At 36.5% G+C, this 27,727-nt stretch overlaps 1 protein-coding gene across 1 annotated transcript in view; it reads right to left on the bottom strand.

The window, feature by feature from the left end:
- Positions 1-27,727, bottom strand: part of arid5b (AT-rich interaction domain 5B) — a 180,627-nt gene that overhangs the window by 139,766 nt on the left and 13,134 nt on the right. Inside the window, exon 3 of the mRNA XM_052112818.1 lies at positions 20,551-20,785. Coding sequence (XP_051968778.1) covers positions 20,551-20,785 — 235 coding nt within the window. The remainder of the gene's footprint in view (positions 1-20,550; positions 20,786-27,727) is intronic.

The raw sequence follows: 27,727 nt of genomic DNA, 5'->3' as shown, positions 1-27,727 counted from the left end.
GATGAGAAGAAAGGAAACACTAGCGTTCAATAATGGCTGTTATTAAGCAGCACCAACACTCACTAGGGGTTAAAGGTCAAACTGACAACTGCCCTGGGGCAGTGGGGATGAAATGTGGCTGCTGATTGGCTACAGAGCACAAGACTATCACTCCACTATATTGTTAGTGTAAAACAAGGCCATGTAAATTACAAACAACTGTGACAGAAATATTTTCCAAGACATTTTTAACAAGCAGCCTGGACAACTTTGCTCTACAAGTTATGTATGCTTCTATAAAAACCACAAGTAGTAGTGCCATTTCAGATTCTTATTTAACTGACAAATTCTTGTTGAAGAGGTACACCACCCATAATCCTAAAGAAAGATCCACCAATCAGAGAAGTTGTTGTTACAATGGAAGTAAAATGTGCACCAAAAGAGCTCAGCAGTGACCACCCATTCCCATGAAGCATAGCAAATACGTAATCTACAGTAGTCTACTCCTGTATACTCTGAAGCTTATTATACATTAGTATGTCTAAATAATTTGCAATTTACTTAAAATATCAACACATTCTCACACCCCAACTCATCACATACGGACGCTCGGGCAGGACCCCTTGGCGTCGCTTATCGACGTGCCGGGTGTAGCTTTGGCGTCATTTTACGACGCGTCCGGTTTTGCAACGTCAAAAAACCAGTTGGAGGGCCATTGTAGCCTATTCCTTTTTATTTTTATTTATTGCGGTCTCGACTCTCGACCCGTTCGCGGCGTGAGCTTACCCAAGACATGAAATTTCAACGCTACAACGCTCCGGTTCAGAGATACATAGAATGGCGTCATTTCACGACGCGTCCGGGTTTTGAAACATCAAAAAACTGTTGGAGGGCCATTGTAGCCTATTCCTTTTTATTTTTATTTATTGCGGTCTCGACTCTCGACCCGTTCGCGGCGTGAGCTTTTACCCAAGACGTGAAATTTCAACGCCACAACGCTCCGGTTCAGAGATACATAGAAGTCTATCGGACTACCCTGCGCGTTGAAAAACGACGCCAAAGGTATACCCGGTGCGTCAATAAGCGACGAATCCGCCCGGAGCGTCCGTATGTGATGAGTCGGTGTGAGAATGTGTTGAAAATATATTGCTTTTACTTCTATAAAAAGTGTCTATATGTCAATATAATTATAAAATATATATTATTATTTCTATCATTTTGGATTTTATTACATCATTAACCATGCTTAATGGGAGGAGTAGTTTATTCCATCATAAAATCATTGAAATACTTACTATTTAATATTACTCTTATTTTTTCAGGTTTTCATAAACCTCATCATACATCATATACAGTACTGTACTATTATTATTTTTAATTTTTTTTGCACACAAATCGGTTTTGAATCATTACAAATCTTTTATAAAAACAAGTTTTGCAACCTCTATGGAGTAAATTAATGGGGGAAAAAATCAGGTAAAGGGCCACTGATAAAGTTCACTGTGGCACTCAATTGTCTCTAAGGGCTAACAGGATAAAATCAGACCAAGGGAGTTTTGCCATTTGAACGCATGCTCTTCTTTTCTAGTGCAAGCTCATGCAAATCATTGGGGGTTTGAGAGCAGCCCCCAGAGAGCAATACCACATCCTCTACAAAACCAAAACATCAATGAGGTCAAATTTTTTAAATGCAAAGGGGAAAAAAGCACTTAAAGAGAAAAAATAACAGCATATGGGTTTGGAACCAGTGGCGAATTCTCAGGGCCTGCAAATCCTTCTCTGCTGGCCTAACATGTCAAATAAATACATATCTTCATCCTTTCATTCTCAATCACCTTTTTGCCTACCTATTTTTAATCGCTTTCCACTCTTAATTAATCTACAAACAAATAGAGGAAAGAGAAAAGTTTATCAAGTCAGAATTTATTCCTTGATGCTTACAAGAGAAGTGTGACATCTGTTTCACAAATCACATGCCTGAATCCATGCTCGTTAGCCGAATCAGCGCGGGAGTCTGAGCTCCACCCCGTTAAGCCTTCAGAATTTCCACAGAATCCCTCAACAGTGCAAAAGTCAGATTATCAGATTCATCAGCCAATCAGATTGATTTATTTGTTCTTAGTGTGTGTGGTCTTTAGGAAATGTCCTGCTCGAGTCCTTCTAGCTCACCTTGAGTGACGCAATCACACTTTAATTGATGTATGTAATTCAAAAGCGAAAAGCGTAAGATCAAGCTGTCTGACGAGTCGTCTGTCATCACTGCCGCTATCACAGTTGAGAAAGAGATTCTTATGGATTTAAAAACACGAGATGTTCTGCAGGAAAGGAGGGCTGATTTTCACTTTAAGTAAATTGGTAAGAGCTTTTTGCATTGTTATAGCAACATCAGGAGTTTTCTAAGTGTAAATGAAGCTGCTTGAGCATTCAGTGTCAGATCAAGTTTTGAAAAGTAGTGCTGCTTTCCATTCAACTCGGAAAGTCAAACTCCTTGTAGGAAAAGTGAAATGGAAGGCTTCTTGAAGTCACAATTACAACTTTTATGCTCTTGCAGAAATTCTCAACTGTGATTTCGCCGAGATGCAGGTGCATGATGTCACAAACATGGCGACGACACTCAGGGAGATATACAAAGTAAGTGATAAACATTCACTTTATTGAGTAATATCGATAAATGAGTTTGTTTTCACATTACATGATATTAAAGCTTGTTTAACAAACGCCTGCAGAAACAGGTGTATAAAACATTATAATCTCTTTTGATAATCGTACACCTGTAGCACAAATGCTAGCGCTGCTGCAGTATTGTTTATCAGTTGGGTTGCTAGGAGACATCTCTAATGAGAGTCAAACCCCTGTTACTCTAACGGGAGAATTGCAGTTCCGAATGCATTTATGGTCAAGCAGGAATATCAAGCAGGAATATCTCACATCCAACTTGAATGGAACGCAGCATAAACGTGTACCCTGACGAAACTAAAGCAACATTTAAATAGCAAATATTAAGAGATTGATATTTCCAGGTATTATAGACCTCCTTGGTAGATTCATATGAATAATTAGGATTTTTGAACGTCTGTTTGGGAGACGTTCATTTCACAAATCAGTCATGCTGCAGTTTAAATTAGGATTGCTTGAGCATTAAGTGTTTGTTTCAAGTTTTGGCTTTCGTGCGTGGACGTGTTTTTAAAATGTCAATTGGTATTATTAGTTAGCTGCGACATAATGTATGATGCCCAAAGGCATAGAATGTCTTATTCATTGTGAAACTGTGTTTTCTTAATGGCATGAATCACACTGAAGGCCTAGCCTTTAAATGGAAATATGTAAATATTGACAGAATTTTCATTTTTGGGTAAACTATCTCTTTAAATGCAGTCATCTAAATAATGGAGCCCATCTCATTTTCTGGATATTAAGATAAAACTGTGTCCGAAATGAATTTGATTAGCAACTAATCAAATCCCTCACGCACACAATATTCAGAGCCATATGACTAAGCAAAACAAATGACCTCTCTTAAAGGCATTAGGATACTGCAGCCAAATAGGGCATTAATTAGCCTGAGAGATGTAAAACGCACAAAGTCCAAGATGTTTAATATTTAAGGAAGGCCCTCTCGAATTTCGCAAATCCCCCCCAGCTTACTAAACATCAAATGATTGGCTGATGGTAATAAGAGATTAGTAATCGTGAGTGACTGGGGCATGGCACCAGACACCACAATAAGACAAATTGTGTTTCCTGACAAACACAGCCAGCCCCCTCGCTTTAAAATATAAAATTCCACAATAGCTGCCCGGAGGGGTCACGAACTTCATAAAAAAAAATCACCACACTGCATTAGCATTTATTTGAATTTCCTTCTTCTGAAACAAATGCAGCTTTTTTTAGAACATTTACACACAAGAAAGGGCAGTTTGATCAAAAACAATCATATCTCGATATGTTCCATCTTTTTGATAATATTCAATATATACAGTGCCTCAATAATTATGGATTTGCTCTGATATTGCTTAAAAGTGCAATTTTTCATCATTTCAACCAATAAGCTATTGTAGCCAAGTCAATTCAAAATGTTTAATGCAATAAGTAAAAAATTACAATAAAAACCTTGTTGACTTTACTCAATTAAATGAGTTAACTCGTTTCCTCAATTGAATTGAGTTATAGTGTCTCTAAAACTTGTGTAATTAAGTTAACTTATCTTGTTGTTGATTTGGAATTAACTTAATTATTTACGTTAACTAGATGCAAGTAGACATAACTCAGATTTGCTATTTAAATATTGTTGCTTCTACTTAATAATTCTAGTTGAACTGACTCAAATTTAAATCCCACAAACAATACAGCTCAAATAAAGCATATTGTAACCAATACTAGGTGAATTGTTAAATAAACTTAATTCTTCACTGAAATGCATATAAACCTGTACTTCAGTTGCACATGCACAATGAGAATTCGGATAGTGTGAACGGGGTCCAACTCGCCCAAAGGGGACACAGATCACCCTAATGTGTCATCACACGAAACAACAATTTGAAACAAAACAACATAAATAATCCTACTCAAGAGATTAAAACTCTATGAAAGCTAAATGCCCCCACATGTGCCCTTTGACCAAGGAAACATTATAAAGTAATTGAAGTGCAAAGGATTGTGGGTATTCCCCATAGCCTAAATGTTGTACTTGATCGGTGTGAAATCTTGTCTATATATTTTTAAGATAAATAAGTTCAAGGAACATAGATATTTGAGTTAAGAGCCCACAACTTGACATTTCTAGTCATGTTTAATAAAGACAACTTGATTTTTCCAATAATGACAATCAATGTTGGGTGTAACACCTGAGACTTTTGCCCTAGCGGCCACCAGAGGACACTAGGAGTTTAGAGACTTTTAGTTTGTAGTTCTGCCTTTTCCTCATCTAGACTTGTGATATCCTGTTTCCCGCATATTCATGTGTCTTGTTCTCATTGGTTTATTTTCTTGTTAACTTGTTATCATTTATGTTCTGTAATTGGTTCCAGCTTAGTAGTTTGTTATCTTGTTATTTGTTTAGTCTTGTCATTGGTTGTCTTTGTCATGTGTTTCCTTTGTCAGTGGATTGTAGCTCTCTTGTTTGCATTAGTCCCTTGTCAAGTATTGTTGGTTGTAACTGTTTCATTGTCTAGTCTATCCGGTTCTTAGTCAAGTCAAGTCTAGTCATTTATGTTTGTTTTGGTCCATTACCAGCACTGTTAATAAACTGCAATTGGGTTCACACTTCAGCTACTTTGTCTCCATATGTTCCTGTCTTCAGCCTGCCAGAATGTTACATTGGGTAACATTACTTTTAAAAGAAACTCCTTAGAATATTGCATTACTCCTTAAAGTAACTTAATTAATGGAGGTATCTCAGCAAGTAAAGACGCTGACTGGAATCGTGAGTTTGAATCCAGGGCATGTTTTGTGACTCCAGCCAGGTCTCCTAAGCAACCAAATTGGATGGTTGCTCGGAAGGGTAGAGTCACATGGAGTAAGCTCCTCGTGGTTGCTATAATGTGGTTCTTGCTCTCGGTGGGGCACGTTGTGAGTTGTGTATGGATGCCGCAGAGAAAAGTGTGAAGCCTCCACAGTAACACGCTCAACAAACCATGTGATAAGATGCGTGGATTGACGAGCTCAGACATGGAGGCAACTGAGATTCATCCTCCAGCAATCGGATTGAGGCGAGTCACTAAGAGCGCATTGGGAAATGGGAATTCCAAATTGGAGAGAAAAAAGTATCTTATTTAAAAAACAATGTTATGGAAAGTAAAGCATTATTTTACTTTTGCATTACTTTTGCGTTACTTTATCTCACAGCCACTTTATCTCCTGCTATGCATTCCATACAAGAGACATTACAGGTCATGCTAGCTAATGTACAACACTCATATCAAAACAACAATGTAAACAAACAGAAATTTAGAAAGAAGGTCTTCGCGTCATATTTATAATAAAGAATCAATAACATGAATATGCATGATTTGTTTTTCCATCAACATGGCAGCCAATATGAATAATGAAGAATAACCACTGTCTTACCTTAAGTAGCAAAGTCCAACACTTGAACCTGCATCAGATATATCATGTGCTGTGACCATCGACAAAGTCGATTAGCTTAAGATCAACTTAAGATGTTTTTCAAAAGTCAGGATAAAATTCAGTGGGGAATGCCAGTCTAACATGTTCAAGGAATTAGTCTGATGAATAAATGAATATTTTTCACAAAAGTCATCTCAGTGCAAGCTTGTTTTGAGTTGATCCATGGTGCGTACAGACACTTGAATGGAATCGTTTTTTAATTCTACCAAAATGTAATAAAAATGGTTTGTTTCATGAATCAAACTACTTGTTTATTATAAAACAAAAATGTAGAATCTTTTTAGAAACTTAGACATTTTCTCTGCACACAATCGATGTAGAACGCTGCTCGAAGCCACTGATCCAGAGTCAGCTTTTCTCAACCCATTCTCCCAGTTACAGGGAGATGTAACACGGAGCAGTTCGGCTGCATAAGTCAGTGAACTGAGCGAGTATTTCACCCTGTGTATCATGCCGTGCCCAGTGGAAGACTAGTCTTATATTCCCTCTGCCTAAACGCGTTTACTGATTTTTTTTCATTCAGTGTGTACTAACCTGTTGACCTCAAATTACTCTAAAACATGAAATGTGCATGCGTGTTAGTGAGTTGATTGACAGGCCCTTCAAGGTGCGACTTTCTTTCTACATCCATTGACTGTTGGGTGCTAGAGCTTCTTGGTTGGACATTACAATTTCAGTGACTCGTCTCTATCTGCTAAATAGTCTCTGGCCTCACACTCTATAGAACAACAATGCCAATCATGCACTACATCTCCTCCCCGAAGTTTGCACTTTTACTCCTGATTTCTTGCAATACAGGGACAGTAGAGGTGTACAAAAGCAACACGTTACTTTATTTAAAAATTCAAAAAATAGATTACGGTCTAAAATAAAAAATATTGTGTTATTTTACTTGATAGTCAAAAAAGTAATCTGATTACATAACATGCATTACTTTTATCGCGTCACCCTAACACTGATGACAATACTAGGGTTGAAGAGGAATTCTTCAGGAAAATGATTGGCCTAGTAAAAGGTCTTATTTAAAATCAATGCTATGATCATGCATAGTCTAACATTGCCAGCAAAATATTGCAAAAAGTTTGTGAATATTTTTTTTTCATATATTGTGTAGGTCTACACAAGAACAATGCAATACTTCACTACATGAGCAATACATGAGCACTAAAGTGAATAATACATCTGTTGTTTCAGATATATACTGTATATATGCCACTGGAGCTGCTGACACAGTTCAACTCAGCCGTCATTGAGTCTGTCCTGTGTACATCTATAACTGTCTGGTTTGGTTCAGCCACCAAATCATACAGAAGGAAACTACAACAGAGAGTCAGGAATGCTGAGAGGAAATAAAGCATAAGAAATAAAGTCATATACATCTGGAACGGCATGAGGGTGAATAAATGACAAGAGACTTTTCATTTTTGGGTCAACCTTCCCTTTATCTTTTTGAGGTTTTAAATTGATGATTTTACTTTGGGATGTGTGGCAGAGCTCTTTTCATGACCACTGTTGGGAAAACCAATGGTAAAGAAAATGACAGAAATTTGAGGTAAAAAGTAAAAGTTAACTTAATGCTATGATGTTAAAGTGTATTAGAAAATCTAAAAACGAATTCCAAATACTTTGTAGATGTTTAGAGAATTATTGTTCCTCTGTCCCACTTTACCAGTACTGCTTTTAAAAATCTGGGATATGTTTAAAAGAGTGTCTTCAAAGGTTCTACTTCCCAGTATTGAAAATCGTGGTGGTGTAGTGGGCTAAAGCACGTAACTGGTAATCAGAAGGTCGCTGGTTCGATCCCCACAGCCACCACCATTGTGTCCTGGAGCAAGGCACTTAACTCCAGGTTGCTCCGGGGGGATTGTCCCTGTAATAAGGGCTCTGTAAGTCGCTTTGGATAAAAGCGTCTACCAAATGCATAAATGTAAATGTAAATGTAAGCTTTCTTCATAGGTACAATATTAGGTTATGTGATGTTTGGATCATAATTCAAAGTGTCAAGAAAAGTAACATTTCCATTAGTGTCCCACTTTGCCCATATTCACCTAGTATATCAAAAACTAAAACTAAAATGAATTCTAGATCAATTCTATTGAATTTTTCTTTTAGTTAATGAAAATGATTTTAGTTCATTTTCACTTTCATTAACTATAATAACACTGCTGAAATGGACACACAATAAAAATATTCATTTCCTCAAAGGTCAGGCCTGGGAGACGTGCACACTGTCTGAGCGTCTGCTGGCAGAAACGCTATCTCACCTTGCATTCTTCAGCTCAGGGAGTCTTGCTTTCTAGAAATGGAACGTAAATGGAGCAAAGGATCAAAAACGACTTGAATCAACACCGAGTGATGATTACAGCCCAAGCGATCGGTCCCAACAGAACCTTTCCCTGTTTTGTGTTTAAAAAATGACTCCATTATTAGTGAACCAACAGACTTTTTCCATTTAAATTCCCACTTAAAAGATTTGCAAAATGGCTGCGGTGCATGGCTTCAGTCAATGAGTAACGTTATAAGAAATGAACTGATTTCGACATTTTTGCCCAATCAAATGCTCTCTAGAATGAGAATGTCCCTCCCCTTAAACCATCTGACAATGATGAACAAAAGCAAGTAGCCAGTCATGGTTAACAGCTGTGATGAAAAAGAAAAAGTGTCGAGTCCTTCGATCTGCCAGGCTCAAACTTCATGTTTCAATAGGGAATACATCAACCATCAAGCCATTTCATTTGAAAAGAAAGTTGAGCAAAGACATTAGCTTCTTTAATAAGGACTATTCAAATCTCAAAAGCCATTTTCATTTAGTTTGGCTGGATTATATGGTTTTTTTTTTTGTTTTTAAATAACGTTCACCCAGAATTTATAACAAATGCTGAAGCACGCTTCACTGCTGCTAAAATATTAGAATAATGTACAAAAAAGCAGGGTCTATCTGCATAATAATGCGTTTTGTTATGTGCGCTTCAAATGTAGGACACAATTTCCTGCCCACAATCCTCATGTAGCAACATCATTTGTATTTAGTCTGCTATACTGTATATCACCCTGGCTGCGAAAGCTAACATGTCATCTGTTTTTCTGTGTTTCACTCTCTTTTGCATTAGCTCTGCTCTCTCTGCCTGTGTCAGCACAAACGACTGTATGCATTGCCATTTTCAGGACATGTAAATGAAAACCACATTCATTCCTGTCACAAATCAACTGTAGCATTAACGATTTTGACATGGATGTCACTCAGCAGACCCCCCCCCTATCTAGCTATATATATATAGACAGACGGATAGATCTGTGTTATTGTGGATACATTACGTCAGATATGTTGTTAGGCTCTATTGTTCACTTGCAGGCGCAGTAATTGTATGGATACATCACATCCGCTGTGAAATAGAAGCCATTTGTGATTATATCACCACCCTCCAGGTGCTGCTCAAATGAGCTCTCAAACGCTACTGAAAATACAAGACATTTTCCCTTCTCACGCTCTGTGTAAATCAACACCTTGTCTCCTTAAAGATTCCCTATCTGGCATTTAGTTACCGTTTACTCATTATGTTACATATCATACACAGATAGCATAGCAGGGTGGAGTCTAACACACGGTGCATCTGATAATAACCAATCATTGTTCAAACACAACAACTCACTCTTCTGCAGTCTTATATATCATGATCATATATAGATCATATTAGTGTTAGCTTGAGAGAACCTCCACTGAACCCAATGACACTTATTATATTATGAAGGCAAACAAGTAAACAAACAGATTGACAACACCATCCTTCCCGTGACCTGAATGGCTTTGTTCTAGGTTGTGAAAGCAGACAAAATTAATCCATGATATGCGGAACCAATAACTACTGTTCTAATAAAATAATTCAAATATACAATCATTACATAATCATTAGACTGCAACAATAAAAAATTATATGTGTAATATTTTAATAAGAACAACAATAAAATATATCATTATTGTTTCTGTTTTTAGTAATGAAAAAGTATTAATGCCATTATGTATATGCAAGTAATCATTATGTAAATATGTAAGATATAATGTAAATTAACCCGCTCATTACAATGCTTCTCACCTAATAAATGAACACTTGTACATGTACAATTGTATTATTATGTGCAATCCAACCTCCTGTCTGCATTGAGTTCTTTTGGTGTTTTTTAAAATAATAAATGACCGTGTGAATGTTCATTATCCAGCTTAAGACTACTTACCAAATAAATAAATAAATTGACATGAAACACTGATCTGAGTTGAAATTATTTCATTAGCTTACTTGTAGAGATTGCACACTGAGCCGAGAAGCAGGAAAGATGACTCGCAAAATCCAGATGACATGACTTACTATAGTCTATGACTTAAACAGTGTGTGGATGTGTGAATGTTATTGAGAAATATCAGACACTAGATGGCAGCATTGACCGATCAGAATCAAGTATTCCAGATACCCGTGTAATTAATGTGTGGGTAAATATATACAGTATTGTAACATAGTTAAGGATGGGCAAGGAGGAGGCGAGAACCGACTTGTCAACATAAATCATAATATTTAATGAAATATTTAAACAAACACACACATGATGGACATGCCCGTAATTCTCTCTCTCTCGAACCATCGTCACCGGCCGCCTTTATCCCTCGCGCGCCTCATCAGGCCGATTGGGGACAGGGCGCGCAATATTCTGACCTGGCCCTGCCCCCCTCCGCTCCACAAGTACATGTGTATATATATATATATATATATATATATATATATATATATATATATATATATATATATATATACACACACACACAAGTTAGTTCCAGTCCTAATATCTGATTGGACGAGAGAAGTTCCATGAGCACTGATTGTCTGACATCATCATCACTCGGATGCTTCACTGTTTGTATCACTCCAATTGTGTTCGTGCTGTACTAAACTAAAGTGTAAGAGCAGTGCATATGTGTTAAGAGCTACTGTATCTTTTTACATGTATTTTTTTTTACATTACATATGGTAGCCAGCAGGTGGTGGTAAAATATAATTTTTGTGTGTAATATGAGCCAGCTAGGTGACGTTTAGTGAATCCGCATCAGCCAGTGTTTACATACAACAGCGCTCCATGATCGCTTGTATTACTACTACACTACTAAAATAGGAAATAGCTTTAAATGTCTTTAAATGAACAACTTCAGCATTACAGCTCATCACAGCTGAGAGACACAACAGACTGACTAATTACACAAACTGAAGGAGCTACAGAAATTTCCACATTGGAGAGGACGTGCTGTTTAAAATGGCAGAGGACATTGCGGTTTCTATAGTGAAAGACTCTTGTGCTACTGCGAAATAAGAGAAAGCTGACCTTCAGACAGCTGACAGCATCTCTGCTTGGGAGTAGCAACAGGTGATCGCACACTTATATTTATGTTACATTTCAATAGGGATAACCATATTAATAATACATTGATTTCTTTCTTTTTTATGTTTGTAGTAATTATTTATGCCATTATATGTGTGTAAAGTTGCAATTTAAATAGTTGCAAAAAAAATATTATTATTAAAATGTGTTTATTTTTATTTTGGGCTTAAAATACCTTATATTGCTTAAACTGCAACCCCGTTCATACTGAAAAAAAGAAATGCATTATCGATAGAGTAGACTGAAAAACTGACCGTTACCACTTATTTTTGCTTAAGTGTTCAATTACTGATATGCAGAACCAATTTTTAATTACTGTTTATTTCAGGTTTTGTACACAACAAAAAATATTTATTGTTAATAGTTACGTTGTTTGTTTTTTTTTTTTTAAGTAATATTTATTAATGCCACTTTTTTTACGCAAAATTGAAAACAAAATGCTCGCAAGCTAATTTTCTTCTTTATTTTGGCCTTCAAATTGCTGTTCACTTCCCAAACAAAATGGCAGTACGTATCGGTAAACTAGGCCGTTATTGAAGAACTGAAAAGTGATTAAGAAGAAAAGTGTAAATAACTGAATATTGCTTATTATAAAAATTGTTTCATAGAAAATCCTCAGAAACACAGTTTCATCACACTATAAGAAGCATTACAAGCTCATATATTAAGTCAATTACAAGTTCTTTTTATTGTTGTATTCTTGTTTTGCTTTTTCACAGTTAAGCTATAGCGATCTGAAATCTATGACAGTAACTTGGCAGCTGAAACAGAATATAAGCATGTATGACAAAACTGGTTGAGTGTGTTTCTGCTGAAATGAATAAATACTAATTGCAGCCATTTTACACTTCTTTTTTTTTTTGCAAGTTAAAATACGCACTTGCTAAAATATGTTACAAGAGGTTTCTGGGAAAGACGGTTTCTAGAAACTTACTTATAAATATCTCAGTTATTTGCCCATTACTGGTTGTTTTGATGGAGAGATAATCTATCAGTACAGCTCAAAAACATCTAGCTGCAGTGAAAACAGTATTTCTGAGAGCCATGAAAAATCATTTTGTTGGAGAGGGCAGAACCAAACCGGAACATCATTAAATCTACAGCACTTTCAAGGGCAGTCCAAAGATCTGCATCATTATTATGCAGTATCCCAGAGCGCTCTGACACGAGCCTAATATGAATCTTTATAGCTATCCTCTCCTTTCCCTCGAGATGGGGCTAAAAATATTGCAGTCCCTCTGTCAAAAGCACACAGCAAAGCAAGACATTTAAAAATCTCTTTATTACAGACTTTGTTAATCAGAAATCAAGGTTCTCAACAGACAGACAGAGAGACAGAGAGACAGAGAGACAGACAGACAGACAGACAGACAGATAGATAGATAGATAGATAGATAGATAGATAGATAGATAGATAGATAGATAGATAGATAGATAGATAGATAGAAGAATGACAGATAGATAGATAGATAGATAGATAGATAGATAGATAGATAGATAGATAGATAGATAGATAGATAGATAGATAGATAGAATGACAGATAGATAGATAGATAGATAGATAGATAGATAGATAGATAGATAGATAGATAGATAGATAGATAGATAGATAGATAGAAGAATGACAGATAGATAGACATAGATAGATAGATAGATAGATAGATAGATAGATAGATAGATAGATAGATAGATAGAAGAATGACAGATAGACAGACATGATAGATAGATAGATAGATAGATAGATAGATAGATAGATAGATAGATAGATAGATAGATAGATAGATAGATAGATAGATAGATAGAAGAATGACAGAGAGACAGACATGATAGATAGATAGATAGATAGATAGATAGATAGATAGATAGATAGATAGACAGATAGATAGATAGATAGATAGATAGATAGATAGATAGATAGAAGAATGACAGATAGATAGATAGATAGATAGATAGATAGATAGATAGATAGATAGATAGATAGATAGATAGATAGATAGATAGATAGATAGATAGATAGATAGATAGAATAGACAGATAGATAGATAGATAGATAGATAGATGATGATAGATAGATAGATAGATAGATAGATAGATAGATAGATAGATAGATAGATAGATAGATAGATATGACAGATAGATAGATAGATAGATAGATAGATAGATAGATAGAAGAATGACAGATAGATAGATAGATAGATAGATAGATAGATAGATAGATAGATAGATAGATAGATAGATAGATAGATAGATAGATAGATAGATAGATAGATAGATAGATAGATAGATAGAAGAATGACAGATAGATAGATAGATAGATAGATAGATAGATAGATAGACAGATAGATAGATAGATAGATAGATAGATAGATAGATAGATAGATAGATAGATAGATAGATAGATAGAAGAATGACAGATAGATAGATAGATAGATAGATAGATAGATAGATAGATAGATAGATAGATAGATAGATAGATAGATAGATAGATAGATAGATAGATAGATAGATAGATAGATAGAAGAATGACAGAGAGACAGACACGATAGATAGATAGATAGCTAGATAGATAGATAGATAGACAGACAGACAGACAGACAGACAGACATGATAGATAGATAGATAGATAGATAGATAGATAGATAGATAGATAGATAGATAGATAGATAGATAGATAGATAGATAGATAGATAGATAGATAGATAGATAGATAGATAGATAGATAGTAAAAGTTATTTCTTTATGGCTCTCTCACAATTGCCTTGGCAGTCTATTGCTGGCTGCAGTCCACATACCAGACTGTAAAAAAAAAACTGCTTTAATTATTAAAACACCCCCTCTTTGTGGAGGTGAACAATTGCCTTTTTATTCAGCATCAATTATCCAAATGCCTTATTTTTACACCAACATGAGTGGAGTGTTGTTTTATAAGTGACTGCTCAATTGTCATACCACCTGCAGACAGCTTTCATTCTTGTCCTGAGAAAAGGTGTGTCAAATCGCCCCGGGTGAAGAAATAGAAGCACAACATGTCGGGAAACCGTTCTATTCAGTCCAAATCCATTTGATAACCACCTCAGATTTCATATTCAAGGCAAATGAGTGTGGCCCTGTAATTTATGATAATTTATTACCTTTCAATGACAAAAAAAACTTTCTGAGAAGACACACAAAGGTCAAATGTGGACACTAAGTTGATGTGGTTGATTCAAATGAGTATTTCATTTATGGCTTATTTCTATCAGCAAAGTTTTTTTTAAGTCTTGTACTGAAAGAGATGCCTTGCCGAATAATCCCAACAAAGAGAGAGAGAGAGAGAGAGAGAGAGAGAGAGAGAGAGAGAGAGAGAGAGAGAGAGAGAGAGAGAGAGAGAAAAAATGGTCCCTGGTCCTGTGCCAGGATATTTCGCTTACCAAGTGGATCTCGAGGCACTCTGAGTAAATTCATTTAGCATCCTGACAATGCAAACACTCTCATATTATCATTAAAAAGCGACTTATTAAAATTACAAAAAAATGTACACTCACAGTATGCACACAATTATTAAGGTTACACAACTGACAGCAAATAAATCACAGATCGTTTTTCTGGCCGGCTATTGATTGTCATTCGCAACTGTAGCCTGCACATAAGCTACAATGCATCAAAGCTACAAAGCATCCCTTATTGATTCTTCTATCTCATAATAAGCTCAAACATCAGCCCACTCAAGAGCGTGTTTGCTTCCACGCTCAGAGACAAAGCCATATGCAAATTCTAGTAACTGTCAAAGTAAAAAGATCCCTGCACTACCACATAATTATTATCTCAACCAAAATGAAGGGGGTGATATGTATATTTGGTCCTTCAATGGCATTTTAACCTGCTTCAGAACTCATTCACTCTTTTGGATTCTGCAATATTCTGTCTGAAATTTGAATCTTTGAGACAGCTTGTGAATCGGAATCGAATGAGAAATTTCTACCAACACCAACTCTTGTATAAATCTCATTAATAATAATCAAGGCATGTTTTTTAATAAATAAACACAAGGAAAAATATACCAAAACGCACGTAGGGGGACGTAGTATATATTTTTACTAGACCATTTAAAGTTTCAGAGTGATGCCACAAATGAATCAGTGAATCAGTTTTAAACTGATTAATTGAAACCACTTTTAATACATAGTCATTGCAATATTCATGAAGTTGCTTAATTTTATATTGCTGGCAAAATAATCACAAATATGTAGAGAAGGTTCAATATATTTCCCAACCATAGCAGGTATCTGCAAAAACAGGAACACAGCCAAAATGACACATTTATAAGGTTGTAAACGCACACGGTGCACTATATACACACAGCGATGAAGGCATTATGTGATTACAAAGGTTGCAAATATAACAATTCATCTTGTGATGTCATTCTGAAATCGCTAAATAAAATAAAATACATTTGGGTTATTTATAAAGCAACAGTTCACCAAAAACTGAAAATTCTCATCATACTCTGACTTTCTTTCTTCTGCTGAACACAAATAAATATGTTTTAAATGGAGGAGCGGTGGTGGCGTAGTGGGCTAAAGCACATAACTGGTAATCAGAAGGTCGCTGGTTCGATCCCCATGGCCACCACCATTGTGTCCGTGAGCAAGGCACTTAACGCCAGGTTGCTCCGGGGGGGATTGTCCCTATAATAGGTGCACTGTAAGTCGCTTTGGATAAAAGCGTCTGCCAAATGCATAAATGTAAATGTAAAATATATCTCTGCACTGTAGGACTGAATGGTGGCAAAAAAAGCACAAAAATAATCCATACGACTACCAACCAGTGTTTTAATCCATATCTTCAGAAGTGATATAATAAGTGTGGGTGAGAAACAGATCAATATTTAAGTCTGTTTTTACTTATGAATTCTCCTTCCTGCCCAGTAGGTGACGATATGAATAAGGAAGGATGCGAATAAAAAAAACTAAAGAAGAAGAATGTGAAAGTAAAAGTGGAGATTTATAGTAAAAAATGACTTACATATTGATCTGTTTCTCACCAACACCTATTATATCGCTTCTGAAGGTATGGATTAAACCACTGGAGTCGTATGGATTACTTTAATGCTCTCTTTATGTGCTTTTGGCCACCATTCACTTGCACTGTATTGACCTACAGAGCTGAGATATTCTTCAAAAAATCTTTGTTTGTGTTCAGCAGAAAAAAGAAAGTCATACACATCTTTGATGGCATGAGGGTGAGTAAATGATGAAAGATTTTTCATTTTTGGGTGAGCTATCCCTTTAATGTATTTCTTTATAACCCGCCATGGACTTTGAGATATATCCCTGTTAGCAGAGATTCCAAATTTCAGCAATAAATATAATAAAGCACCTACAATAATTGTGGACTTGAACCTGAACTTAAAACATTGAGAACTGTTGAGACTTGGAAAGGTTCTCTCAGAGACAACAATGCTTAAATTGAGCATAACCTAAAAACTGAACATGTAATGTTTTGCTAAATCAGATTGTTACTGTGCAATCAGAGCAAGTGTAATCACAATGGGTGTGATCCTTCACCAAATTAATGAGCATTTGCACACCATCTTGTTCTCAGTTAATGAGTTGCGCAAACAGCCAAGGAAGGAAACAGCGCAGAGGGAGATGAATACAAGAGTGACACCCTGCCTGTTTAAACAAGTGTCATACTTAAACACTTTCTTGTTGTATCTTGCACAAGCACTTAGTTTCTACTTCACTTAAAGAAGTAGATTTGATGATCACTGGAAGAAACAGGCATTCTGTGTAAATAAATATCAAAGACATGACAAACAACACATTTTGTCTTGAATGTTAGTTAAATACATAATGTCTTCATAATATTTTATCAAACTGCAATCACAAGCTCTGCCAATGAAATATGTTTTCTATTTGGTCGACATTTACTGATCCAATTGGGTTTCAAATGCTTAAAGAGAGCTATCTGTTAGCATTAGCATTAGCATTCGTCGTAATGACTAGTAAATGAAATGAAAGTTGCCACATTTACACTTGTCAATGAGCCAATCACCTGAACTATAAATTGTCATGTGACTAATCACTCTGCTAAACATCCTGTTATCAACAATCAATCTAATCAATACCTGAATGATAAAAGTCCTGTCTTCCTTTTCTTATTTAAATGTCCCATTTCTCTCAGAACTTGGACAGGATTGCGGATTTGTCAGTATACAGAAGTAAAATGGGTTGTGAAAGCCGTATCATGTTGACTTTAAGATGTACGTATTTAATAACATAACATCAAAGGTCTCTGTATTTTGTCTGCAGTGTGTCTTTTCTCTAAAACTACAACTGTGTGCTTTTCAAAGGAAATTCCTATAATAAAGATATAGCAGTACACTCAAATACTGCCATAATCAAATCATCATGTTCTTGGAATGAGGGTTTTCTACAACACTGCTGTGATAGGAAAACTACTTAGTTAACCTAAAATCAAGTTACTCTGTTGAAAAAGTGGTTAGCTACACAACAAGCTACTTGCATAAAGCAGCTAACTACACTGAAGCTATTTAAGGGGGCAATATATTTTCAAATATATAACTACACACACACACAAATATATATTGTACATATACAGTGCATCCGGAAAGTATTCACAGTGCTTCACTTTTTCCACATTTTGTTATGTTACAGCCTTATTCCAAAATTGATTAAATTCATTATTTTCCTCAAAATTATACAAACAATACCCCCATAATGTCAACATGAAAGAAGTTTGTTTGAAATCTTTGTAAATGTATAAAAAAAAAAATTTTAAAAAAAATAAATCACATGTACATTAGTATTCACAGCCTTTGCTCAATACTTTGTTGAAGCACCTTTGGCACCAATCACAGCCTCAAGCATTTTTGTGTATGATGCTACAAGCTTGGCACAACTATTTTTGGGCAGTTTCTCCCATTCTTCTTTGCAGGACCTCTCAAGCTCCATCAGGTTGGATGGGGAGCGTCAGTGCACAGCCATTTTCAGATCTCTCCAGAGATGTTCAATCGGGTTCAAGTCTGGACTCTGTCTGGGACACTCAAGGACAATTCACAGAGTTGTCCCATAGCCACTCCTTTGTTATCTTGGCTGTGTGCTTAGGGTCGTTGTCCTGTTGGAAGATGAACCTTGTCTCTGTACATTGCTGCATTCATCTTTCCCTCGATCCTGACTAGTCTCCCAGTTCCTGCCACAGCATGATGCTGCCACCACCATGCTTCACTGTAGGGATGGTATTGGCCAGGCGGTGAGCGGTGCCTGGTTTCCTCCAGACATGACACTCAGATTTTGTTTCTCATGATCTGAGAGTGCTTCAGGTGCCTTTTGGCAAGCTCCAGGCAGGCTGGCATGTGCCTTTTACTGAGGAGTTGCTTCCGTCTAGACACTCTACCATACAGGCCTGATTGGTTGAGTGCTGCAGAGATGGTTGTTCTTCTGGAAGTTTCTCCTCTCTCCAAAGAGAAATGCTGGAGCTCTGTCAGAGTGACCATCGGTTCTTGGTCACCTCCCTGACTAAGGCCCTTCTCCCCCGATCGCTCAGTTTGGCCAGGTGGCCAGCCCTAGGAAGAGTCCTGGTGGTTCCAAACTTCTTCCATTTACGGATGATGGAGGTCACTGTGCTCATTGGGACCTTCAATGCTGCAGACATTTTTCTGTACCCTTCCCCAGATCTGTGCCTCGATACAATCCTGTCTCGGAGGTCACAGACAATTCCTTGGACTTCATGGCATGGTTTGTGCTCCGACATGCACTGTTAACTGTTGGACCTTATATAGAAAGGTGTGTGCCTTTCCAAATCATGTCCAATCAACTGAATTTACCACAGGTGGACTCTAATCAAGTTGTAGAAACATCTCAAGGATGATCAGTGGAAACAGGATGCACCTCAGCTCAATTTTGAGTGTCATGGCAAAGGCTGTGAATACTTATGTACATGTGATTTTATAAAAAAAAAATATTTGTAATACATTTTCAAAGCTTTCAAACCAACTTCTTTCACATAGTCATTATGGGGTATTATTTGTAGAATTTGTAGAATAATCAAATACTGACAAAAATGTGAGGGGTGTACTCACTTTTGTGAGATACTGTATATATAAAATTATAATAAAAAATATAACATTGTAAAACATAAAGTCAACAGCAGCATTTACCTAAATACAGTATTTAGTTGCAGCAAGACATAAAATATGAGATGACTTCATATGACTTCATATGAGATGATGAGAAGATGTTCAACATAATCACACAGGAAGTCGATGTGATGTTTCTGAGACTTCTGGAACCCTAGAATTGGCCCCATTATGCCAACTCACTAACAAGCACCATCCCTTATCAGACATTTTTGCACTGGCTCCAGTTTATCTTCCCCTCTGGCACAACTGGATGCGTATTGCATGAGTGGCTTGGGAGACCCGGGTTCTGATCCCACATTGAAACCATAATCAGTGACGAACGTGATTCAGTAGTTGTGTTTCATTCGTTACATTACATGTTTACTCTACAGATGGTTAGGTTTAGGTTTGAGGTTTAGGTTGGTGCTTTGGCACCCCTCTGTGGACATTTTACCCAGATAAATTTAATCATATATGCCTATACACCCAACAACACTTACCGCTTTGGCCACTGAGGGCAGTGTTTTGCATTTCGGTAAGCACAGACTATTTTTGGAAAAAGAAAAGTCAACATACAGTTTCACTACAAAATGAGTCTGTACCGTTTTTGGAGAGTGTGCTTGATTTTTTCCTCAGTTCACTCAAAGTAAAGCTATGAGCACAATACATGTGACAAAAAAACAGCAAAGCCGTGTTAGGTTGATACTGGAAATGCTACACTATTATGAAAAGATGCTGTCACGCTCCTGAGAAATTCGGTTTTAGGTAAGTTAGTTACTCCCCAATACTGGAACATGTGCACCAAAATACAAGACTACCACCTTCTCTCAGTTAAGCCACACATGTAGATAGTGTCATTTAACAAACAGAAAAAGTGAGAAATGAGAAATAATGCGGTTTACCGAGTTCAGCCTTCTCTTTGAGGATGTCCTTGAAGTTGAGGCCACTGTTCAGTGTAGATTCTCTGTATTTGTGGAGCGCTTCTCTCTGGCCATTCTTGCCTAGCTCCTTGAGAAGGTTGGGTTTCAGGGGCATGGCCCGAAGACCCTTCTTCCAGCATGACCAATCTGGCACCGTCCATTTCACTAGATCCTCCAACTTCACGATGACCTTTTCTGAGACGGCGATAACTTCGTCCTGTCAAGAGACATATATGGTATGAGGCAGGACATACTGTATGGAGTGAGTCAGTTTGAGAGAAAGCAAGCTAAACACTCATGAATGTCACATGAAAACATCTCTAAATAAAAACAAGGCACTGATCTCCCAGCCTTGTCCCACTCTGTACAAAGTGCACACCAAGCAGTGTAATTACACCAGTGGAACATCATGTTACTCTTTAGCCGAAAGAAAACACAAGAACAAATGCACAGAACAGCCCTGAATAATGTATTTTACTATTATTTATCTCAGTGTAAATGTTCAAGAAGTTGTACATTTGAGAGCAATTCCATTTTAAAGGGATAGTTCACCAAAGAAATTATATTCTGGTTTAATTTACTCAATTCCATGTTGTCCCAAAACCATTCGATTTCTTCCTTACGTGGAACACAAAATGTAATTTTTTTACAGGTGCCCTCATTCATTTAAACCCCTAAAGAAATGAATAGTAATTTTGAAACATATGAGCACTCACATGCGATAAAGACTCCAGTCATATCAGTAACCCTTTAAAAGCTGATTTATTCTCTATGGAGAGAGTCTCCTCATGGGGGCTGCCATGTTGGGATCACATGACCAGCTGAATATAACTCGCCTCAATATCAGTAACCACCCTGTTATTAGACACTTTCATTCATGGATGAATTAATCATGGGCATGTCTGACTCTAGTGAATTTATTCATATTTATCTGTTTGAAAGATGCAGCATCTATGCCACTAGGTGTAATTAAAAAAAAATCCTTAAAAAAGAGTGGGTAAGATATTCTTCAGTGAGTGCACTTGCATGCACACCAATATGCCGATAACTACAAAAATCAGCTTATTAAAAAAAATCAGATAATGTAAGAAAAACGTGTTTACATCAGATTTGAAATCACTGGATGATTCTCTGCATTTGACATCAAAACCTAAATAGGCATGAACAAAGTATTGCCAGTAAGAATGCCATTAAAGGTGATTAAAAGCAAAGTGAAATCGGGGTAATGGGCAAAAATGTACATGTCAATCGGCCTTTGCTTAAACATTTTATGACTTTACCCTGATGAACCGTTTGAGCCGTTTACATGACCTTACACATGACCTTATGCATACTAGGTGTCAAATCGTGCATCTAAACCTGCTCATTAATTCATCTTTTTTGTACCACAGAAGAAAAAAAAGTCAGGCAAGTTTAGAATGACATAAGTGTGAATAAATTAGATTTTCCTATTTTGGTGAGCGATTCTTTTAACCCTCCTTTAGTCTTTTGGTTATTCAGTACAGGACCAATACTGAATGAAATGGCACTAAAGACCTTCTTAATAAAAATGTGCTTTATTATGGTCTTATTTATTATATGTGTTAACATGCTTTGTATATATAAAATTAAACAAAATAAAAAAAATAAAAAATAACTTGCAACCATTGGCCAAGGATTTCTCCATTTATATTTCTTTTAATCAATTTTGTCATTTTATTAACCCAATTTACATTTGTGGGAAAGATGCAATGGTACTAACTGGAGCAGATGAAGGGGAGAACACTATGGGGCTAGGACTAAATTTGAGGAAATCTGAAATATCCGAAAAGTCCGAAGGTCACAACTGGTTCTTTCCATACGGGTCATCATTGACCATCAAGACAATGGATAGAACGGTTTGCTGTAAACTGTAATTTCTCTTAAAAAATTATAGACAAAATAAAAAAAATAAAAAAAATAAATATATATATATATATATATATATTTATTTTTATTTAATTTTTTTCATTTTGATGGTCTTGAAAATTATTCTTTACCTGTCCAGGGTCAAAAATGGCCTTAAGACAATAGGGAGGGTTAACACATCATGTTACTAAATCATAAAAACGACTACAGCATGTGACACTTGGTGACCTGGTTGCGTTATTATTCGCATATCAAAGTGAAGAAATGCTTTGCTTGTGACCTGGCACAGGATAACAGAACGCTCTTATTATTAATGTGAATCTGGGAAACAGATGTGTTAGTAAATCACAGTGCTATTTAATGTGCTTTTTGCAGCCTGATCTCATGAAATTTACGCTAACATGACAACCTTTTTTCAAATGACTCTGACTCTGTAATGTCACGTGCCAGCTTGAGTTCATGTTTGGACTAAGTCCAACGCCCTATCAGGTGAACTACCGCAAGCTAATCATGTTGGAATACGTGTATATATGTAGGTGGGTCTGTAATACAAACAATAAATGTATTGTTTTTCAAAAGACGTGTTTGAGTAAAAGTGTGTTGATATCTTAAAAAAGCAGGTTCTGAGTAATGGATAGAAAAATAAGTATTTATAAAGACATAATCAGCCATTAAAGTCATGATTTGAGTGAAAGTGAATAAAACAGTGTTGTTGTTGCACCTCTAGTGTTCATTTCACCTGGAAACTGCAGGGAATTGTACCTGGAGGCACATATAACAAGTTGTGAAAAAATATATAGAGGCACGTTTTCACTATGAGACCAGGTTGACTTTTTCACTGACTACAAAGCACTGAGAAAAATCATCAAATTATTCTGTTTAATTGTTTGGCTGTATTTCCCAAGCTTGACCAAATAAAACTAAGCATAGATTGCAAGGAATACCTGCTCTGTGACACAGGAATATAGATTTTATTTTCAGCTTGCAGCTTTCGTTTATTTTCTCTCTCTCTCTGTTGGAAACAGATTGTTGGATCTGTAGGCAGTACAACTTTCTGCTGAACAGACCATGTCTAATTACGTCTTCTTTAAGTAGGGCTGTTTCTTTTTTAGGTTTCATGCTGTCAAGCAAACAATTTATCTTTTGCACAGACAGCGTAATGGGATGAAAATGGAACTTACTTCAGTGTACATAAATGTACCATATGAGAGATACAAAGTGAAGGCGGTTCAATCTCAATAAAAGCAGCTAATGGAAGGATATGAATGCCCAATCTATGATTTCCTTCTCATTTCCACAGGAATGTATGCATTCCTCTAGGTTTACATAGCATTCCCATGTGATGTTGGACTATTATTGCAGTCTAAACCATGTGTTCTGAAAGTTTCATGGACATCAAGGACAATAAATGCAATGCAAATAATTAAATGCAACTAACCATATAATCATGCATAGTTAAGGTAGCAGAATGGTCGACCATATGTATTTTGTGTGGTGAATTATTGGCAGAAGAGAGCATAAACATTCGAAATTCAAGACACATTTAAAAATCAATGATGTTAATCTGTCTACTCAGTCTAAGTCATGTTATTAATTTTGCCATTTTGGGCCTATGCAGTTTATTGTAATATTAAAACATGTTAATGTTGGGGGGGCCTGGGTAACTCAGTGAGTAAAGGCGCTGACTACCACCCCTCAAGCCAGGTCTCCAAAGCAACCAAATTGGCCCGGTTGCTTGGAAGGGTTGAGTCACGTGGGGTAACCTCGTCGTGGTCCCTATAATGTTGTTCGCTCTCGGTGGGGCATGTGGTGAGTTGTGCGTGGATGTCGCAGAGAATAGCGTGGGCTTACACACGTGCTATATCTCCATGGTAACGTGCTCAACAAGCCACATGATAAGATGCATGGGTTGACGGTTTCAGACGTGGAGGCAACGGAGATTCGGCCTCCGCCACCCGGACTGAGGCGAGTCGCTATGCCATCATGAGGACTTAGTAATTGGGCATTGGTAATTGGGCATGCCAAATTTGGGAGAAAAGGGTAGAGAAAAAAACAAAAGAAATGTTTATGTTTATGTTTAATTTTAACAAGCACACCTACAAATAATTGCTGCAGAAAAATGAAAACCTCTCCATTATGAGCAGTGAGGCATCTGCTTTCACGTGTCTATAAATCAAAGTGGGTCAAACACGGTTGAGCCAGATAGCAAAACAGCAAAATTTACTACGAGATCATTTGACCTGCTCCCTCACATTGAAGCTCTGACTCTGCCCCACTGCTTTCATCAATATAAAATGTAACTGTAGGCTCTACTCAAATACTTTGTGTAGCATAAAAACACAAATTAATTGAGTTAAATATTGTTGATCAAATAACTCCTGTTATTGTAACAACCTTGTAGCTTGATGCTAGCTAGAATATTATTTATGTGTGTACTGTGTGACAAGTATGGTGCTGCTAAGAGTTTAGTTTACTGATCCCAAGTCAGTCAGTATAATGACAGTATAATGATCCCTCAGTATTTGCTTTATGAGACACTGACAATTCAGTAGTAGTATAGCCATCCTCAACCTAGCTATCTGATCCACTCTTGTCCACAATTGTAACCTCTAAAAATATCCAAAATGACACTTCATTTTACAATACACTCTCCCAATTTAGTCCCATGCAAAGCATGCTGGGATATGTAAATCCCCTGTTTAGTTTCAGAAATACATTGACGCAACCAAGGTTATTCACATAGTCCCAACACAACTGCATTAATTCAAATGTAGATGGATTGAACACAATGAAATTAAGTTGAGACAAATGCTAAATAATTATGTAGCATTAAACTAATTAAAGTTAATTGAGCATTGAGTTAATTGAGTGAACACTTTATAGACTAGAAGTCTGAATCCAGTTGAACATTTCATAGCGGTTATCATATCACTTTTTGATGACTGTGTTGAATTTCTCTTGGACTTTACCCAATATAATCATGTTCTCATCACAAACATATATGTATTATGTTAATTTTAAGTGTACTTGTTTAGTATTTTCAACAAAACTACTTTCCCCTTTTTTTCAGTGTTCATATGTTTTATGTTTATATAATTTACATTTTTATGAGCAAGATAAATAATACGCTTTAAAACGTTTCCAGGTGTTTATTTAACTTCGGACACTTTTGACCCTGTGGATCCTAAATTGAATTTAATTTGTCTGTTAACAATGCCTAACAGTGTATGTAGATACGTCACAGGACAATTTCTGTCAATTGTTTCGAAAAATATTCATATATCCATCACAGTGTGTCATTTTTTCCAATCTCAAATTCTGTATTGAGCATTGTATTTAAATTATAAGGCAAATTCCTTTGTCTTGCTAAGGATCCCAAGCTAATTTTATAGCTAGCACTTTATGTATCCTAAATATACACAAGAAAATATTTTCACACTTTTTGCATAATTCAACAAAATTACACTAGCGGCCAAAATTTGGAATAATGTACATATTTTGCTCTTATGGAAAGAAATGTGTCCTTTCATTCACCAAAGTGGTATTCAACTGATCACAATGTATAGTCAGGACATTAATAATGTGAAAAATTACTATTACAATTTGAAAAAAATATTTCAGAACTTCTTAAACTACTTCAAAGTGTCATCAAAAAATCCTCCACGTGCAGCAATGACAGCTTTACAGATTCTTGGCATTCTAGCTGTCAGTTTGTCCAGATACTCAGGTGACATTTCACCCCACACTTCCTGTTGCACTTCCCATAGATGTGACTGTCTTGTCGGGCACTTCTCACACACCTTACAGTCTAACTGATCCCACAAAAGCTCATTGGGTTTATGATCCATAACACTCTTTTCCAATTATCTGTTGTCCAATTTGTTTCTTTTCCCACTATAACCAATTTGTTTTTCTGCTTCAAAAGTGGCTTTTTCTTTGCATTTCTTCCCATAAGGCCTGCACCCCTGAGTCTTCTCTTTACTGTTGTACATGAAACTGGTGTTGAGCGGGTAGAATTCAATGAAGCTGTCAGCTGAGGACATGTGATGCATCTATTTCTCAAACTAGAGACTCTGATGTACTTATCCTCTTGTTTAGTTGTACATCTGGCCCTCCACATCTCTTCTGTCCTTGTTAGAGCCAGTTGTCCTTTGTCTTTGAAGACTGTAGTGTACAACTTTGTATGAAATCTTCAGTTTTTTGGCAATTTCAAGCATTGTAAAGCCTTCATTCCTCAAAACAATGATTGACTGACGAGTTTCTTGAGAAAATTGTTTATTTTTTGCCATTTTTTACCTAATATTGACCTTAAGACATGCCAGTCTATTGCATACTGTGGAACTCAAAAACAAACACAAAGACGATGTTAAGCTTCATTTAACGAACCAAATAGCTTTCAACTGTGTTTGATGTAATGGAAAGTAAGCATGATTACTCAAGGATAAGGTGTTGGAGTGATGGCTGCTGGAAATGGGGTCTGTCTAGATTTCCTTACGAAATAGCAAAATCTGTACATTATTCAAAATTTTAGGCCGCCAGTGTAAATCTCCATTGGAAATGAACCAGTGACACACAATACAAATATTGTTTACAAGTGATATTTACCTTCATATGTTTATATTTCAAGACTCATGACTAATGCGACACGGTTGTCTCCGTGCTAAACAAGTACAGTAACTTTCGTAAAAAATTTGGTGAAGGACAAAAATGTGTGGTGGAAATTCTATTATATATGAACTAAAAATGAATGGTAAATTCATGGTAAATTTTCTTAACAAAAAGGGGGTTGAGTTGAAATCTGTTTTAATAAAATGAATCCCTGGTGCATAAAAGTGCCCACAGTTTCCTTGTTATTAGACTTTAAGGGTCTTTAAAGAGCAGCATAAGATAAGCAGAGCAGAGGGGTGAAGATGGCAAAACCCTCCACCCGCCTCACTCCGCTGATTCAGGGGTCAGCTCAAGAATTCCCCAGGTCACCGCAGATTTGTACACCTGCTTGCCTGGTAACGTGAAAGAGAGCCTCGCAGATCTTTAAGTCTTTTCAACACTAGTTAACAGTTAAATCAAGTATTCTGATTGAATAAATGATCTCATGCTGAGCTCAAACTAGGACTATGTAGCTAAAAAAAATTATACCTCAATATTTTTTTAGTTTCCTGGCGATGTTCGTATTATGTATTTGTTCTGAAATGGATTAAATGGGGATTTTCCAAGGAGATTCCGAATGTTCAACCTCATGAGACCCGCGCATGAGTGCTCTGTAAATTTCCAT

This window comes from Xyrauchen texanus, chromosome 40, assembly GCF_025860055.1.
Source record: "Xyrauchen texanus isolate HMW12.3.18 chromosome 40, RBS_HiC_50CHRs, whole genome shotgun sequence".
In the NCBI taxonomy this organism is placed as follows: domain Eukaryota; kingdom Metazoa; phylum Chordata; class Actinopteri; order Cypriniformes; family Catostomidae; genus Xyrauchen; species Xyrauchen texanus.
Note: the sequence above shows the minus strand (reverse complement) of the source record. Positions and strands in the feature narration are given on the sequence as shown.